The sequence below is a fragment of the Pseudorasbora parva genome, chromosome 10 (genome assembly GCF_024679245.1).
Source record: "Pseudorasbora parva isolate DD20220531a chromosome 10, ASM2467924v1, whole genome shotgun sequence".
In the NCBI taxonomy this organism is placed as follows: Eukaryota; Metazoa; Chordata; class Actinopteri; order Cypriniformes; family Gobionidae; genus Pseudorasbora; species Pseudorasbora parva.
Window position 1 is genome coordinate 36,599,262 of NC_090181.1, and position 19,966 is coordinate 36,619,227.

At 47.1% G+C, this 19,966-nt stretch overlaps 1 protein-coding gene across 1 annotated transcript in view; it reads right to left on the reverse strand.

Annotated features, from left to right (window-relative positions):
- lgals8b (galectin 8b) overlaps positions 1-19,966 on the reverse strand; it is a 65,156-nt gene that overhangs the window by 16,384 nt on the left and 28,806 nt on the right. Inside the window, exons 4-7 of the mRNA XM_067456018.1 lie at positions 14,439-14,558; positions 13,925-13,951; positions 13,719-13,807; positions 13,478-13,643 (exon numbers count right to left, since the gene is read on the reverse strand). Of these exons, the coding sequence (XP_067312119.1) occupies positions 13,478-13,643; positions 13,719-13,807; positions 13,925-13,951; positions 14,439-14,558 (402 nt within the window). The remainder of the gene's footprint in view (positions 1-13,477; positions 13,644-13,718; positions 13,808-13,924; positions 13,952-14,438; positions 14,559-19,966) is intronic.

A 19,966-nucleotide genomic window follows, 5' to 3' on the forward strand; every position in this document is an offset into this window, starting at 1 on the left:
TACGCAACACGATATCCGGAAGCAATGGCCCTCCGCAACATCTCCGCGAAGAGTGTTGCGGACACACTGTTTCGTCTAATCTCCCGGGTGGGGATTCCGAAAGAAATCCTCACTGATCAAGGCACGGCGTTTATGTCACGTACATTAAGCGAACTATACGGGTTATTGGGCATTAAATCCATTCGAACAAGCGTCTATCACCCACAAACGGACGGCTTGGTCGAACGGTTTAATCGCACCCTTAAATCCATGATCCGTAAGTTCGTACAGGAGGACGCCAAGAATTGGGATAGGTGGTTAGAACCCCTCTTATTTGCCGTGCGGGAGGTCCCCCAAGCCTCCACGGGGTTTTCCCCCTTCGAGCTTCTCTACGGGCGCCAGCCACGGGGGGTGCTGGACGTCCTGCGAGAGACTTGGGAGGAGGGGCCTTCTTTGGCGAAAAATGAAATTCAGTATGTGCTGGACTTGCGAACAAAACTCCACACCTTGGGGCGGCTATCTAGGGAGAATTTGTTGCAAGCCCAGGACCGCCAGAGCCGGTCATATAACAGGGGTACGAAGCTACGCAAATTCACACCGGGAGAGAAAGTGCTCGTGTTACTCCCTACCTCGAGCTCTAAATTAATGTCAAAGTGGCAGGGGCCGTTTGAGGTCGCACGACAAATTGGGGACCTCGATTATGAAGTGATACGATCCGTTAGGAATGGGGCACGTCAAATATACCACCTCAACCTCCTGAAAAAATGGAATGAGGTGGAATCAGTGTTGTTGGCAACGGTGATTGGGGGAGAGGATGATCTCGGGCCAGAGGCGAGCATCAAAGCACAATCAGTCGCGCTGGCCCCGGGGGGAGACCATCTCTCACCGTTCCAACTCACTGATTTGTCAAAATTACAGGCGGAGTTCGCCGACGTGTTCTCACCCCTACCGGGACGTACCAATTTGATTCAGCACCATATCGAGACCAAGCCGGGCGTGGTAGTTCGCAGCCGGCCATATCGCTTGCCTGAGCACAAAAAAAAGGTGGTTCAGGACGAATTAGGGGCAATGCTCGATATGGGAGTAATAGAGGAGTCCAACAGTGACTGGGCGAGCCCGATAGTTTTAGTCCCTAAGACTGACGGCTCGGTCAGGTTCTGTGTGGACTATCGCAAGGTGAATGCAGTGTCGAAATTTGACGCTTATCCAATGCCGCGGGTTGACGAGTTGCTTGATCGGCTGGGCACGGCTCGATTTTATTCGACATTGGACTTAACAAAGGGCTATTGGCAGATCCCCTTGTCTCCATTGTCCAAAGAAAAGACAGCTTTCACCACGCCGTTTGGATTGCACCAATTTGTCACGCTTCCTTTCGGTTTGTTCGGGGCGCCCGCTACCTTTCAGCGCCTCATGGATAGGATCTTGCGTCGCCATGCCGCATATGCTGCTGCCTATCTGGATGATATCGTGATCTACAGTCACGATTGGCAGCGGCATATGCAGCATGTCAGGGCGGTCCTGAGGTCGCTGAGGGGGGCGGGGCTCACGGCCAATCCGAAGTGTGCGATTGGGCGGGTGGAAGTAAGATATCTGTGCTTCCACTTGGGCCATGGACAGGTGCGTCCCCAAATTGATAAGACAGCCGCGATTGCAACCTGTCCGAGACCCAAGACCAAAAAGGAGGTAAGGCAGTTCTTGGGGCTGGCGGGATATTATAGACGGTTTATACCAAATTATTCGGACCTCACCAGCCCTTTGACTGACCTTACTAGAAAGGGGCTACCAGATACGGTCCAATGGACGGAGCCGTGCCAGCAGGCCTTCACCCAAGTTAAGGCTGCTCTATGTTGCGGGCCGCTTTTACACTCCCCTGACTTTTCTCTCCCTTTCTTGTTGCAGACTGACGCGTCGGACAGGGGGCTGGGCACAGTCCTGGCCCAGGAGGTGGAGAGGGGAGAGCGGCCGGTGCTGTACATTAGCCGTAAGCTCTCAAAGAGAGAGGCTAAGTACAGCACCATAGAAAAAGAGTGCCTGGCCATCAGGTGGGCCGTTCTCACCCTCCGCTATTACCTCCTGGGGTGGGAGTTCACCCTCTGTTCGGACCACGCACCTCTCCAATGGCTCCACCGCATGAAGGATACCAACGCGCGGATCACCCGTTGGTATCTAGCTCTTCAGCCGTTTAAGTTCCAGGTGGTCCACAGGCCGGGTGCTCAGATGGCTGTGGCCGACTTCCTCTCCAGAAATGGGGGGGGGGGGGGGGGTTGGGGCTGCAGGCCGGACGGCTCCCAGGGGGGCGTGGTTCAGCGAGGTCTGCAGCGGGAGAGAGAGCCGCGGGAGGAGCGGTAAGTGAGTGGGTTGGAAGCAGATTAATAACACCTGTCTCTTGTTCCAGTAATGGGCGCGGAGAGGGTACAAAACACCGGTGGAACCGCAGACGAGGGAGAGAGAGAGTCAGACTGTTGGTGCGAAACACGGAGAGACTGAGTTTGACCCGGAAGCCGGAAGTGCCGTGAACCGGAAGTTATTGTTGCTTATGAGTTTGACTGAAAACACACGCCTGAGTGTGGTATTGACTTTGCTAAGAGAAATAAAGAGAAAAGCATCAACAGTCCAGCCGACCCCCGTGTCCTCTTCCTTCCTTATCTTATCGAACGTATTACACTATACATATAAATAGATTCCTTCCGATGTTTTATTAGCTCTTCAAGGATGACCCTTTGAACTTATTTTTGGCCAAAGAGTCTTTGAACTTGAACCTTCTATACAGACTTTCTGTACAGACTTTCTGTTGTTCCTTCAGTAGATCAAGGATGAGATTTTTTTGACAAAAAAAAATTCTGACCCTGGATGCCATGAACTTGAACTTTCTGTGCATATAAATCGTCTCGGTTACGTATGTAACCCTAGTTCCCTGAGGGAACGAGACGCTGCGTCGAAAAGCTGTGAGAACGCCTCTGCGTTAATGCGCCGTGAAGCGCGTGTAGAACCAATCCATCGGAAGATCGATCGATCGTCGGCGTGATGACGTCATCGACCGGAAGCTATAAAGCGTCCGTGAAAACAAACAGGAACTAGCTTCTGGAAAAGCCTGAAGTAAGTGATCACGGGCATGCCGGGAGTATGGCCGGGCGACGCAGCGTCTCGTTCCCTCAGGGAACTAGGGTTACATACATAACCGAGACTTTCCCTTTCAGGGAACTCGAGCTGCGTCGTAACGCTCTGAGAACGCTTATACCCACATCGCCATAGGACCAAGTGCCTCGTATGTGTGAAGCCGTAGCGCACACGACTACGATAGCACCTGCGCCCCAACAGTAGATGCCACATCTAACTTGTAGAATCTGACAAAGGTAAGCGGCGAAGACCAGCCTGCCGCATTACAAATATCTTGGAGGGACGCCCCCGACAAAAGTGCTTTAGAAGCAGCCATACCCCTGGTAGAATGCGCCCGGACAGCCAGAGGAGATGGCTGTCCGGCCGCCTCATAAGCAAGTGAAATGGCCTCGACCACCCACTTGCTCATTCTCTGCTTAGACATGGGAGCCCCCTTTATTGGGACTCCAAAACAGACGAAAAGCTGATCAGATTTTCTCCACAGGGCAGTTCTGTGGACATATGCATCTAACGCCCTAACCGGGCACAGCAGATTTAGTCTTTCCTGGTCTGACGTCATAAATGGAGGAGGACAGAAGGCTTGAAGAGTAGTGGGGCTCCGTGGGCTCGTAGGAACCTTGGGGATGTAACCTGGTCTGGGATGCAGGAAAGCCTTTACCATAAAAGCGCAAGCTCTAAACATGAGGGCCCTACCGACAAAGACTGAATGTCTCCTATTCTTTTAAGAGACGAAATGGCCAATAGAAAGATCGTCTTTAGGGTGAGGAACTTCTCTGGAACTTCCTCTAAAGGTTCAAACGGAGGCTCAGACAAGCCCCGCAAAACAACGGCCAAGTCCCAGGTCGGGACCCTCGATTGCACCACCGGCCTCAACCTTAAAGTACCACGGAGGAAATGTGAAACTAGAGGGTGTCTTCCCAAAGACACTCCACCCAAAGAGAGCGTGGAAGGCAGCTAAGGCCGCCACGTACACCTTTATTGTGGAGGGCGTCAAACCTGCCGAGAACCTTGCCTGCAGGAACTCCAGCACTGTACCAACCGGGCAGTTAACTGGGTCACACTGGCGTTCTCTGCACCATACTGAGAACAGTCTCCGTTTCAGAGCGTACAGTTTCCTCGTGGACGGAGCTCTGGAGTGAAGGATGGTCTCTACGACCTCAGTCGAGAGACCTTCCTCTATGAGCCTGGCCCCCTCAGTGGCCAGGCCCACAGTTTCCATAACTCTGGGCGAGGATGCAGGAATTTCCCGCCCGCCTGAGAGAGGAGATCCCTCCTGGTCGGAATCTCCATCGGAGAGCCTTCCAGGAGAGATATTAGGTCCGAAAACCATATTCTGGTCGGCCAGTACGGAGCCACTAGAAGTACCTGGGACCCGTCCCGGCGTACCCTCTCCAGAACTCCTGGAAGCAGGACAATCGGGGGAAATGCGTACAGGGGCAGACTCCTGTACCATGGCGTCCAACCCCAGTGGGGCTGGATGTGACAGAGAGAACCACTGAGGACAGTGAGAATTCTCTGCCAAAGCAAACAGGTCTATCTCTGCTTTCCCGAATATCTGCCATAGGAGCTCCACCAACTCGGGGTAGAGTCTCCATTCCCCGGGCCTTGGCCCCTGCCTCGACAGGATGTCCGCTTCTTGATTTAGGACCCCTGGGATGTAAACTGCCCTGATGGAAAGCAGTTTCCCTTGGGCCCACAGGAGGATCTGACGTGCCAGTTTGTATAAGGGATGGGACCTCAGACCCCCCTGGTGATTTATATAGGTGACCACCAATGTGTTGTCTGTCCTGACTAATACATGATGGCCCCTGAGGTCTGGCAGAAACTGTTTCAATGCAAGACACACTGCGAGCATCTCTAGCCGATTTATGTGCCATAGCCGCTGGTATTCCTGCCATAGACCCTGGGATGAACGGCCACTCAGGTTCGCACCCCACCCCGTGAGGGAAGTATCTGTCGTTAGCGTTACGCGACGAACATGAGCCCCCAACACGGGTCCCTGGGATAGAAACCTGGGGTTTTTCCACATGACCAGAGCACGAAGGCATCGCCGCGTGACTTTGATCGTGCGGAGTGGATTTCCCCTCGGGGAGAACCCTTTTGTTCTGAGCCACTACTGTAGCGGCCTCATGTTCAGCAGGCCAAAAGGTATCACGTTGGACACAGCTGCCATGAGACCTAACAGTTTCTGGAACTGTTTCACAGTGACGGCACGGTCTAGCTTCGGTTCTTTGACTGTTGCCAGGATCGGTGCTATGCGTGTTGGCGATAATTGCGCCCGCATAATTACCGAATCCCAGTTCACGCCTAAAAAAGTGGTTCTCTGAGCCGGAGAAAGCACACTCTTCTTGGCGTTCAGCCTCAACCCCAATTTCGACATGTGTGCGAGAACAGCATCTCGATGCTGAACCGCCATCTGCTCGGTGTGAGCTAGGATCAACCGGTCGTCGATATAATTCAGTATGCGGATGCCCTGCAGACGCAACGGCACCAGAGCTGCATCCACACACTTGGTGAATGTGCGGGGTGACAGTGCTAGACCGAAGGGAAGTACTCGATATTGGTATGCCTCTCCCCCGAAGGCAAACCTCAGAAACTTCCTGTGATGTGGAAGGATGGAGACATGGAAGTACGCAACTTTGAGGTCAATGGTCACAAACCAATCCTCCGACTTGATCCGCGATACAATCTGTCTGAGTGTGAGCATCTTAAACTTGAGCTTTGCCACAGAGCGATTTAATAGGCGCAGATCTAATATCGGCCGCAACCCCCCATCCTTCTTTGGCACGATGAAGTAACGGCTGTAAAACCCTGACTCCCTGCCGGGAGGAGGAACCCTTTCTATAGCCCCCTTTCGCAGGAGTGTCTCTACTTCTTGTGCCATTACCAGAGCCTGCTCCGGGCCCACCTACGTGGGTAGGACACCGCTGAAAGGAGTTGGCCGCCTTTTGAATTGAATGGCGTACCCCCTTTCGATTATCTGTAGGACCCAATGAGATATATTCGACAGACGTTCGACTCTCGAGGCTGGCCTCTGGTGTATATTGAACAGCAAGCACAGCGCCCTGAAGTGGTGGACCGGCAGGGAACAACTTACTTGACTGCTCGGGAACCCCCCGAGGGGGGAGCGGACCACCCTCGGGTGGCCTGCGGGGACCGTCTGCGCCCCGGCGCTGCGGCGGGGTTGGCAGCGCGGCCCCCAGAGGGCACCACAGGACAACGGGTACCGTAGGCAAAGGTAAACACCGTTTTCCTGCGGGGGAACCACCCTCAGCGTCCTGACGCTTCTGGCGTCAGGAACGCTTTGACGAAGCCTTCTTGGCGATCAAGACTGTCCTCAGATCAGCCCTGCCCCTCGAAGGCCTCACCTGAGAGTGCCGCCCCTCTTCCCCGCGCTGAGGGGGAGTTCGGGTAGCGACGCTCTGTTTCTGTTGTGCCGTGTAGGAGGAGCCCGTACTCGGTTTTTGCTGCTGCTTTTCTGCAGCAGCCCCAGGGACCTGGATCCGGAAAGGGAGAAATTGTTTCAGCACCGCTGCCTGTTTCTTTGACTCCTGGAACCTCTCGGTGACGGATTGGACCGCGTCACCAAAGAGGCCCGCAGGGGACAGCGGCGCATCGAGCAAAAAGCTCTTCTCCCTCTCCTTGATTTCGGTGGGGTTCAACCAAAGGTGCCTCTACGTGGCCACCAGGGCTGCCATAGAACGGCCCACACATCTGGCCGTCTCCTTGGTGGCCCGGAGAGCGAGATCGGCAGACTGCCTGAGTTCATTTATGTGATAAAGTTTGTTTGTGTAAGGAAGGAAGAGGACAAGGGGGTCGGTTTGACTGCTGACGCTTCTCTTTATTAGAACAAAAACTCAGTCTCTTCACACGGCTATTGCCAGTGTGTATTTCTCTCAGTCACTTCCGGGTTCCGGTTAAACGTTCCGCTTCCGGGTCAACGTGTCTCACAACTCAATGTCCGTGGGTGTGAGTGTGTGTCGCGTCAGCAGTCCCTCTCTCTCTCCTCGATCTCCGGTTCCACCTAGGTTTTATCCCCTCTCCGCGCTCATTACTGGAACGAGAGACAGGTGTTATTAATCTGCTTCCAACCCACTCACTTACCGCTCGTCCCGCGGCTCTCTCTCCCGCTGCAGACCTCGCTGAACCACGCCCCCCTTGCCACAATTTATAATATCTCCCCCCACTTCATCACGACCATCCAGATCCCTAAGCAGGTCGGCTTGATACGCCTGCATGATGGCCATAGTATGCAGGCATGCAGCAGCCTGACCTGCCGCCAAATACGCTTTGCCCACCAACGCCGAAGTTGTCTTTAATTGCTTGGTGGGCAAAGTCAGGGCCTTTAGGGACGATGCCGAGGAAGGCGAGAGATGGCTCGCGAGAGTCTCTTCAACCTTTGGCATCGCCCCATAACCATACTGCTTCAGCCCGATGATGTTACTGTACGTGGACGTTTGCGGGCTGAAGACACGATATGATGCCGGTCTCTTCCACGATCTAGCCGCCTCTGTGTGCAGATCGTGAAAGAACGGCAGGCCCCGACGTTGAGGCTCCGCTGCACGAGAGGGCAGAAATCTTTCATCAAGCTTTCTCTGTCTTTTTCTGCCCGCCTCAGCTCTCTCGGTGGGCCAGTCGATATTTCATCTGGCCACCGCTCTCATGAGCACCTGAACTAGCTCCTCACTAGCAGGGGACTAGTTGTGGCGACTGAAGTGGCGAGTCTTCAGTCGCGATGCTCTCAACGTCCACCTCTCTCAGGGGGAAGAAACCGCAGGGCGGGCTTCCAAGCCCCGAGAAGAGGCGCTGGGCGGTGCAGGTGAGGGCAGAGATAAGGCAGCGCCCGTCTCAAACCCCTCTGCAAGGTCCAATTGTGAACCCCATGACTGAAGCCTCCGCTCTGCCTCGGCAGCAGCGGGACCCAAGCCACGGGGAACAAGAGCCGAGGCACCCTCCTTGAAGTGTGCCCGGCGAGAACGCAGCGTTCTCAGGGGAAGCTGTTCACAATGCTCGCAAGCCCCCTCGAGGGCTGCCTGGGCATGCTGCGCTCCCAAGCAGACAACACATAGAGCGTGTGTATCCCCACCCGTGATGTAGCGTGGGCAGGGATGAACACACCTCTTAAACTGCTTATCACTCGCCATGATCTTCTATTTTCTCTTTTTTTGTAAATATCTAGACAATATTTAACAAAAGGGTGGAAAATTCTCTCTATTGACAGACAAAAACACCAAATAGACAGACAGGTTCACACAGATCGCTTGCTGAAGGCACAGAAGCTAGTTCCTTTTTGATTTCACGGACGCTTTATAGCCTCCGGTCAATGACGTCATCACGCCGACGATCGATCGATCTTCCGATGGATTGGTTCTACACGCGCTTCACGACGCATTACCGCAGAGGCGTTCTCACAGCGTTTCGACGCAGCTCGAGTTCCCCGAAAGGGAACTAACGACTTTTTCATCTGTAGGTCAAGGAAGACATTTTTTGACAAAAAATAAAAAAATTCTGAACCTAGATTCCATGAACTTGAACTTTCTATACGTACAAATAGATTCCTTCTGATGTTTTATTAGTTCTTCAAGGATGACCCTTTGAAGTTATTTTTGGCCAAAGAGTCTTTGAACTTGAACCTTCTTTACAGACGTATGACTTTCTGTTGTTTCTTCAGTAGATCAAGGATGAGATTTTTTGACAAAAAAGATTCTGACCCTGGAGCCCATGAACTTGAACTTTCTATGCATATAAATAGATTCCTTCTGATGTTTTATTAGTTCTTCAAGGATGACCCTTTGAACTTATTTTTGGCGAGAATCTTTGAACTTGAACCTTCTTTACAGACTTATGACTTTCTGTTGTTTCTTCAGTAGATCAAGGATGAGATTTAAAATAAAAATAAAAAGATTCTGACCCTGGATCCCATGAACTTGAACTTTCTATACATATAAATAGATTCCGCTGATGCAGTGGTTCAAGGATTACCTTTTGAACTTATTTGTGGCCAAATAGTCTTTGAACTTGAACATTCTATACAGACTTTATGACTAAGCTGTTTTTTCATCAGTAGGTCAAGGAAGACATTTTTTGACAAAAAAAAAAAAAAAATCTAACCCTAGATTCCATGAGCTTTAACTTTCTATACATAAAAATAGATTCCTTGTGATGTTTTATTAGTTCTTCAAGTATGACCCTTTTAACCTTTTTTTGGCCAGAGTCTTGAACTTGAACCTTCTTTACAGACGTATGACTTTCTGTTGTTTCTTCAGTTGATCGAGGATGAGATTTTTTGACCAAAAAAAAAAGAAAAAAGATTCTGACCTTGGATCCCATGACTTTGAACTCTCTATGCATATAAATAGATTCCTTCTGATGTTTTATTAGTTCTTTAAGGATGACCCTTTGAACTTATTTTTGGCCAGAGTCTTTGAACTTGAACCTTCTTTACAGACGAATGACTTTCTGTTGTTTCTTCAGTAGATCAAGGATGAGATTTTTTGACAAAAAAAAGTCTATATTTGACCTATTAAACAATGGAAAAGGGAATCCTAAATATTAGACATTTTATACATACTTTTTTCTGAACTTAAACTTTTTGGCGAGAGTCTTTGAACTTGAACATTCTTTACAGACTATATAACTACCTGTTGTTTCATCTGTAGGTCAAGGAAGACATTTTTTGACAAAAAATAAAAAAAAATCTGACCCTAGATTCCATGAACTTGAACTTTCTATATATATAAATAGATTCCTTCTGATGTTTTATTAGTTCTTCAACAATGACCCTTTGAGCGTATTTTTGGCTAAAGAGTCTTTGAACTTGAACCTTCTTTACAGACCTATGACTTTCTATTGTTTCTTCAGAAGATCAAGGATGAGATTTTTTGACCAAAAAAAAAAAAAAATCTATATTTGACCTATTAAACATTGGAAAAGGGAATCCTAAATATTTGACATTTTATACATACTTTTTATGAACTTGAACTTTCTATACATATAAATAGATTCCTTCTGATGTTTTATTAGTTCTTCAAGGATGACCCTTTGAACTTATTTTTGGTGAGAGTCTTTGAACTTGAACATTCTTTACAGACTATATAACTACCTGTTTTTTCATCTGTAGGTCAAGGAAGACATTTTTTGACAAAAAAAAAAAAATCTGACCCTAGATTCCATGAACTTGAACTTTCTATATATATATATAAATAGATTCCTTCTGATGTTTTATATATATATATATATATATATATATATATATATATATATATATATATATATATATATATATATATATATATAGATGCCCTTCTGAGGACACGCACACCCTTTGTGTGCTCTGCCTGGGGGAAGAGCACGCGCGGGAGGTTCTCAAGGGGGCCTCCTGCACAAACTGCGAGCGTTTTCCGCTGAGGACGCTCCACTCTTGCTTGGCCTTCTTCTCGAGGGAAGAAGAGCCAGCATCTGGGAGCGGTCCCGCTCATGCCGAGGCTGAGCGGCGCCGTCTGTCCTGGGGCTCCCAGATGGACCTGGCTCATCGTCTGGAGAGTACAGTTCTCGCGGACGATCAGCCAGGTCGTGAGGGCAGGCTGACGGAGGAGGAGTCGGATGGAGACTCCTCCTCTTCGTTGCCCTGGGCTCCTGGCGGTAGTCCCGCAGGAGCTTTCTATCCCTATCCGGCCTCCCCGCAGTTAGGGTCATCCGGCCAATGCCCACCCCCCTTCTGCATTTGGGGGTTGTTATTAATGCAAAAAGGTGTGTAGCAGAATGGATTGCGACTCGGCCAGTGGTGGGGACGGGGTAGGCGTCTCTTCGTGGTGCGCAGTTAGACTAGTTTTGCTAGCCGCGCCCACCAGAGCTAGTGCGGCCACCACTTCTGGGCGGCCCCCCGGCTTGGGTCAGGGAATGGCCGGTTGTGTGTGTTCAATATTTCACCTCTTGCTCTGTGTCTTCTGCTTCACCTTTTAGGGCTCGGGTCGAGCTGTACTTCGCAACCATCGGAAAGCATGGGTTGGTAGGATGCTCCCCTGGAGCCGAAACACTGTTACGGCTGACACCCTTGCGCGGACGGCGGACCGCTGGACGACCAGACAGCCGCCCTGGAGGCAGGTGGCGTAAGTTGTACTGCTCTCGCTTTAGAGGGTCCAAAGCGTTTTATGCTGAGTGCACTGCTGTGGGCATTGTGTTTTAAGTCCACGCTGGTAGGCACTGCCTGGGAGACTGCGCCGTCACAGAAGGCTTCTACGGGCCGCTGGGACGGACCATCTACAGAAGGCAGGCGGCTAGCATGGTCTGCTATCAGGGGCAGGCCGCTTCAGGCCGTCCTAAGGTCGTTTCCCGGCCCTGCGAGGTTTCCGGTGGGATTTGTCATCGGATAAGCACCGTCTGTCACCAATCTAATAGGGAACTGCCATTCGGCAATAGGCCTCTCCAGGCCGCCCTAGAAGACCAGACTATACGTAGGCATCAAACAGGCCTCTCTGGAGGCGAGCCCCGGGAACACAGCAACTTCCGACAGTTTGCACGTTGGCTGGCAGGAAGCAGGCCTCTCCAGGCCGCCTGAGGGTGAGCCCCTGAGCCGGGACGCTCGGTAGGCCAGTGTATTATGCTGTCAGGCCTTTCTGGACCTCTTTGGGAAGGGATTTCCGGACCAGGTCTCGGTGACAAGCTATCCATTAGCATGGGTGGCTTCTGGGGTTATGGCCTCATGGGCCCCCTGAGGAACCAGTAAAGCCACCTTCCCACGGCTCTTAACAGCTAGCACTAACGGTGCCAGGTAGAGGCGCCTCCTGGCCTCCCTGGAGGGGAAACGGTTCCCTTGAGCGGGAACGTATAACTGGCTTTGTGCTGACAGCTAGCGGCTGCCCGCCGGTGGGTCCCGGCCTTGGCCGGTATAACTCAAGGGCGGGCTCATGCCCTAGCACGACGAGACTCCGTTTCTGCTGTGCAGTCCCTTCAGGACAGGGACTGGCTAGCCTACAGCATGGTTTATCTACCAGGCTGGCTTAAGAGCTCCCCTCATTGAGGGTCGTCTGCGAGCTTATGGCCACTTGAGTCTGGTCAGACGAGTAGGCCCCCCTTAGGGCCTCCCGGTTAGATCAGTCCATAGGCCTTTTCCGGCCTCCTGAGCACCCCTGTAATAAATGTGTTCAGTAGATCCTAGGATCGAGCAGAAGAGACTCCCCTCGCTGACAAGGGTAAGAAGCACAAAGCTGAGTACTGCTCTCCAGGATTCCCATCTCCGAGTTCCGGTCTGAGGAGGACATTGCCAGTTTGCAGTCCCTCAGTCTGGATGCTCATGAGTAAGAGCGATGTCCGGAGGCTCTGTTCTTACAGACAGGGTTGGCCAAGCTGGGGTGTCCCACAGAAGTGATGCCAGGTGAGGCCTCCCTGGTGGCATTCGGTGAAGGTTTTCCCGAATTAGTGACGGCTGGGGCGCCCTCGGGTCCCCTAGCCACATTCCCTTAAGGGACTCCTTCCTTCGAAGTAGTAGGTCCCAGGCCCTCGAGCGAGCCGAGAGTAGGAAACCTCAGATAAAACTTGATAAGGTTCTCTCTTAGGCATATAGCTTGGGCTATGACCGTAGGGAATGATGTCACTGGCAGCCTGTGGCGGCGGGGCTTATATCGTTCCCCGTAGCGTCAGCTGACACAGCACGAGTTCCCTTTCGAAAGGGAACGTCCCCGGTTACGTATGTAGCCTTAGTTCCCTGAGAACAGGGAACGAGACGCTGCGTTACATGGCCATGCTTCAAGGTGTGCCTGCCCACAGTCCCTTCAGACGTAGCGGATAGCGTCATGTTGGCACGGTGCCCTTTTATACTTCCTCGTCGCACGGTGATGACATCACCAGCTGCCGACGGTCAGTAGGATTGTGATTTGATAGCGATTTCAGACACCTGTCACGCTGAAGGCGTTCCCCGTAGCGTCAGCTGACGCAGCGTCTCCTTCCCTGTTCTCAGGGAACTAAGGTTATATACGTAACCGGGGACGTTTCATGCATGTTCATTGAATTTTGTCAATGGGGTGAAAGTGATTGAAATGTAAAAAAAAAAAAATTATTCACAAATGGACAATTTAACTTGATAAATCAAAAATACATTTTCATATTTTGATTACTGAAGTCTGTATTGCTGTAGATGTTATTTTAGTCATTTTAATTATTAAAATGTCCAACCAATTTTGGGTTACATTTAACCCAGCAGTGTAGTCATTTTTAACCCATGATTGGGTTAAAATGCCAACCCAGCATGCTGGGTTAAAACAACCCAGCGTTGGGTACGTCCCTTTTAGACCCAGCGCTGGGTTGCCAAAATAACCCAAATTGGGTTGTTTTTAACCCAGCATTTTCTAGCGTGTATTCAGATGTCAACATAGGTCAGAGGTACCTCAAAGTAGGTTCCAGCTGAAAAGGGAAAGAATGGCAGTTCACTTTCCTCTGGGCCCCATGACTGGCTGAGAAGAGAGTTCCTGATAAGCATGCCAGATTTGATGTGCGAGTTAAGGTGCAGGGCGATGTTGTTTGATTGGCTGCACCTCAGGTTAACAGTGAAACTTGAGAAAAAACAAAACAAGATAATTAAAGGTGTCAAAGGGAAAAACTGTACAATATATAAGTTTAGTATCTACCTGTGAGGGAATAAGCTGATATGCCCTTTGATTGTTATATGCTGCCCTGGAATTACTCCTCTAAGTAAACTGCCCGTGTAAGGTATGCTCTGCAAAATGACAGTTTATGTTGCAAGTCATGTTTTAAACATGTTAATATGAGTGCAGAAAAAACACAAATATGCACGATCAACTGTAGATGTCAGGTGCAGGGATGCTAAACTTACTTGGTCACCTGATTTTAAAAATATTGCCTGTGCAAAAAAAAGAAAATATGTCATTGCAATGTTGAAGTGCACATTATTTATCCTTTTCAACAATATAAAATATAAATCTGACATGAAATAGCACAGACTACCAGAAATTTGTACACATTGAATTCACCATTTTCATAATCTTAAAAATAATTTTTATCTATTTTTTTGTCCTAAAAAGCTTGAAATTAGTTTTGCATACAAATATACATTTTATATGAATTATGCATATGATAATTTATGATGAAGCGTAATTAACTGTTTAATACTGTTTAAAAACCTCAAAGTGTGTCAGTGTATGCTCTGTAATTTAAGCAAAGGGTGGCTACTATATTTTAATAATTTTGTGTTGTAAATTGTAAAAAGCTTGAGTGTTGATGACTTTTCTATTATACTAAAATTTGGAAAATAACAATAACAGATATAATAATAATAAAGAATTATCGGTGTGTCCAATATAATTAAATTAGTAATTAAACCCACTTACTGAGTCAGGGATAAAGCCAATGGCATGCAGTTCTACTTTTCCAGAGACTGAAAATGTGTCGACCATCTCAAGAGGAATTCTGTGTTCATACTCCAAAATGTGAACCCCATTTACTGCTACCTACAAGAAAATGAGTCAAATTCCTGTCACTTAACAAGTTTAAAATGTCTTACTGGAAATACCTCTATTACAACAACACAAATTAATATCTGGGTTTAATGCTTTAAACCAGATAGGCTAAAGGTTGTTAACCAGCTTTGTTTCTATGGAAGTTTTTGTGTAGCAATATTCAATTTGCAATGCAATATGCAAAATGGCAATGCAATATTTAAAATGGCAATGCATTTCAGTATTTAAATTTACATTTTCCATACCATGTGTGCAACATTTGGAGCAAAATGATAATTCAATTTGAATAATACAATTTACATTTGCTATTTCCTACACTAGTTTTAACATATAATTTAAACATATATTTCAATGCTTTATCATTTGCAAAATGAAAATGCATTGCAGAAATTACTACATTTGTTTAAAATGTTCAAGCAAAAATTGTAGTAAAATTATAAATTAAATGATATTTTTCTTAATTGCATTTACACTCCCAGTTAAGATACTTGCGATATGGTTCAGGACAGGTATATGAAGTCATTACAGTATGAATATAATATTTGACACGAAACACCAATGATCAGGACAGGTATGTTATTACAGTATGAATATAATATGACATTAAAGACCAGTGATCAGGACAGGTATCTGATGTTATTACAGTATGAATATAATATGACATTAAACACCAGTGATCAGGGCAGGTATCAAATGTTATTACAGTATGAATATAGTATCTGACATGAAACACCAATGATCAGGACAGGTATCTGAAGTTATTACAGTATGAATATAATATCTGACATGAAACACCAGTGATCAGGACAGGTATCTGAAGTTATTACAGTATGAATATAAGATTATTTTACTTTCAAATACAGGGAGTGCAGAATTATTAGGCAAATTAGTATTTTGACCACATCATCCTCGTTATGCATGTTGTCTTACTCCAAGCTGGATAGGCTGGAAAGCCTACTACCAATTAAGCATATTAGGTGATGTGCATCTCTGTAATGAGAAGGGGTGTGGTCTAATGACATCAACACCCTATATCAGGTGTGCATAATTATTAGGCAACTTCCTTTCCTTTGGCAAAATGGGTCAAAAGAAGGACTTGACAGGCTCAGAAAAGTCAAAAACAGTGAGATATATTGCAGAGGGATGCAGCAGTCTTAAAATAGCCAAGCTTCTGAAGCGTGATCCTCAAACAATCAAGCGTTTCATTCAAAATAGTCAACAGGGTCGCAAGAAGCGTGTGGAAAAACCAAGGCGCAAAATAACTGCCCGTGAACTGAGAAAAGTCAAGCGTGCAGCTGCCAAGATGCCACTTGCCACCAGTTTGGCCATATTTCAGAGCTACAACATCACTGGAGTGCCCAAAAGCACAAGGTGTGCAATACTCAGAGACATGGCCAAGGTAAGAAAGGCAGAAAGTCGACCACCAATGAACAAGACACACAAGCTGAAACGTCCAGACTGGGCCAAGAAATATCTCAAGACTGATTTTTCTAAGGTTTTATGGACTGATGAAATGAGAGTGAGTCTTGATGGGCCAGATGGATGGGCCCGTGGCTGGATTGGTAAAGGGCAGAGAGCTCCAGTCCGACTCAGACGCCAGCAAGGTGGAGGTGGAGTACTGGTTTGGGCTGGTATCATCAAAGATGAGCTTGTGGGGCCTTTTCGGGTTGAGGATGGAGTCAAGCTCAACTCCCAGTCCTACTGCCAGTTTCTGGAAGACACCTTCTTCAAGCAGTGGTACAGGAAGAAGTCTGCATCCTTCAAGAAAAACATGATTTTCATACAGGACAATGCTCCATCACACGCGTCCAAGTACTCCACAGCGTGGCTGGCAAGAAAGGGTATAAAAGAAGAAAATCTAATGATATGGCCTCCTTGTTCACCTGATCTGAACCCCATTGAGAACCTGTGGTCCATCATCAAATGTGCGATTTACAAGGAGGGAAAACAGTACACCTCTCTGAACAGTGTCTGGGAGGCTGTGGTTGCTGCTGCACGCAATGTTGATGGTGAACAGATCAAAACACTGACAGAATCCATGGATGGCAGGCTTTTGAGTGTCCTTGCAAAGAAAGGTGGCTATATTGGTCACTGATTTGTTTTTGTTTGGTTTTTGAATGTCAGAAATGTATATTTGTGAATGTTGAGATGTTATATTGGTTTCACTGGTAAAAAATAAATAATTGAAATGGGTATAAATTTGTTTTTTGTTACGTTGCCTAATAATTATGCACAGTAATAGTCACCTGCACACACAGATATCCCCCTAAAATAGCTAAAACTAAAAATTCCAAAAATATTTAGCTTTGATATTAATGAGTTTTTTGTGTTCATTGAGAACATGGTTGTTGTTCAATAATAAAATTAATCCTCAAAAATACAACTTGCCTAATAATTCTGCACTCCCTGTAATCTTAAACAAGCTGCGTATGATTATTGTTTGCTTTATCAGTATGGTTGTATTTTTTTCTCTCCTTTTTATCATTCTGATTGTTGTTTAATGCATAAATTATATTAATAAAACGATGTGTAGTCCATCCATCCATCTCATTGATGATGGGTGTTATTTATAGCAATAATAGGCCTAATAATAATGATAATAGTTTATATTCCCAAAAATAACTCTAGTGATGTCTAAACGCATCTTTCACATCTAAGCATCGGTCTGATGTGGCCTCTTACCCTTTGAGCATGATTTAAAGGACACAGCCTCTTATTGTTTCTGGCTATGTCCATCAATTTATGAATTGAAAATTTATTTATTATGAAATGAAAATAAAGTCATCTTTTACTCACCCTGCAATAAAAATAAATAGCCTAGTCCTGCATGCGCTCCTCCATAATGGCAGTGAATTTATTAGTGGCCAGGCTAAAACATTACAAAAATTATACAAAAGTATCACGCAATTATCCAGTAAGACACGCGCCTATATGGAAAGTGTTCAGGAGGCACACTATAAGGCAGTGGTCTTCACTATGTTTTTCATAAGAGCCGCACTGATAGCACAAAATTAATAGAAGAGCCACTTTTATTGCAAAGCAGGGGCGTTTCTAGGATTTTCGTTTTAGGGGAGCTTAGCCACCAGTGAGGGTAGCCTATGGAAAAAAAATGGTAACATAGTGTAGTGTCCAAATTGCGCCATTAACTATAGCTTACAAACATGCATACCCAAACGATATTGGCTCTTTATTACTTATAAAGCAAATATTACCCCCTTACTGCATGCTTATACTTTACATGTAATATTTGTATCCAATAATGTTTATAATTACAGAGATCCAAAATGTTAGGAAGGTTCGGGGGGCATGCTCCCCCTAGAAAATTTTGATTTCTATGATCTACATATGTGCATTTTAAGATGTTCTGAAGGCCAAAAAAATAGATAACAATAGCACTAAAAATGCCTAATCTGATGAAAATGGCTTTGTTAATATTTCTTGTTCGTTAATTAGGCCTCATTATGAATGTCTTAGGCATATTTTCAGTTATAAATTATTGTGAAATTAGAGTAGACAAAAGTTTATTAATTTGCCTGAATATTTTTGTGAAAATAAAACTTGGCCGCAAAAAGAAAATTGAAGATACAATACAAGAGAAAAATAAATGACAGACTTTCATTTTTACAAAAGGTGTATATATCTGCTATAGAGGCCCAGATGTACACACACACACACCTCTGCTTCTGACGTGCACGCTCTGCTCCGCGCCGCTGCGGATTGAAGAACACGCAGACTTAAAAAGACGGGACGAAGCCGAAGCCTCCCGCCATCCAAAAAAGCAGGATTACATTAATGCTGGGATGAGAGGAAGCATGCATGCATTTCCTTGACTTTCTTCATGTTGTATTTGAAGCTTGTCGTTGCAATCCTTGTGAGGTGGACAAGGGGTGCGCTGTTTGGAACGGTCGATCGGGAAGGCTCAGCCCTCATCTGAGAGGAGATCAATACTCGTGATGTCAGGTGGGTGAGTCCTACCGACCGATAGCCGGGACGACACAATTAGAAGAAACGAATGACCGAGGGGGCCACCCAGCCTCTGCCAGGAAGAGAGGAGTTGGGTGAGTGGGTCCTATCGGCCAACGGTACAGTGGAGGAGATGTGGAACACCCAGCCAGGAAGCTCTCGCCGACATCTGATGGCAGATCAATACTCTCTGTATCTGATGGGTAAGCGTCGCTGGCGGACGGGTGGAAGGTAAAGCATAAATGATCGTCCAGGAGAGGTCTTGCAGCATCCAAAAGGAAATCAATACTCATGATATCGGGTAAGTCTCACTGGACGGCGAAAAGAGAAGGGATAGGCATAGACCTGGAGAGCTCTGTGGTGTCCGAAAGGAGATCAAGACTCACTGTATCGGACGAGCGAGCCTCGCTGGATGGAAAAAGAAGAAGATTGATAGCAACCTAGTGGGACCTCGCGGCATCCAATGGGAGAACAATCTCAAGGCATCGGAAAGGGAATCCTTCACCGGTCAGAGAAAGAGAAGGAAAGGTTCTGGCCTAGAGGGTTTCACAGCATCCGACAGGAGATTAAGCTTAAGGCGCCGGATAAGTGAGCCTTACCAGACGAAGAAAGAGGAGAAAGAAACAATAGCCACTGTCCAGGAGAGCTCTTGCAGCATCCGACAGGAGATCAAGACTCGCTGTATTGGATGGGGGAGCCTTGCTAGATGAAAAAAAAAGAGAAGAGATAGGTTTTTATTTATTTTATTTTTAAGTATGATATGGTTTCATCATCGAATACTGATAGGTCTTAGATGGTGGGGTGGACTTTATGGTCGAATTTGGAGGTGATCGTGATTTCTGAGCATCTAAGGAAGCCAAAAAAAAAGCTAATATAGACATCACATCGAGTGTATGGGCTATGTAAAGGGGCTGATAGTCTGTAATGAAAAGTATGAATGCATTTGTGAGTATATGTAGTGTTATGGGTTATCTGCTGTCAGGGTGGATGGGCTGTGATCGCTGAAACCTTCTGATCAGTAGGAAGGTTTGTGAATTATCTGGGGAGGGAGGCTGGTAAATCAGTTGTGGAAAAAAAATAGCCTTTGATAGAACCAACTTGGAGACCCTTAACAGTATTAACGTAGGAATCAAGTGAGGTGATTAAAAGGAGGGAAAATATGCACAGCATAAGAGAAAGTGGAATGCTTTGAACATTTCCAAGTGGTTACGTAGGATCGGAAGGTTCTGGGAGGGAACAGCACTGCTGCGGCAGTGGAGAAATTAGCCAGAAAGGCTGAGCTCCAGTGGGAGCAGAGGAAACGGCACTGCTGTGGCAGTGGAGAAATTAGCCAGAAAGGCTGAGCTCCAGCGGGAGCAGAGGAAACGGCACTGCTGCGGCAGTGGAGAAATTAGCTAGAGAGGCTGAGCTCCAGCAGGAGCAGAGGAAACGGCACT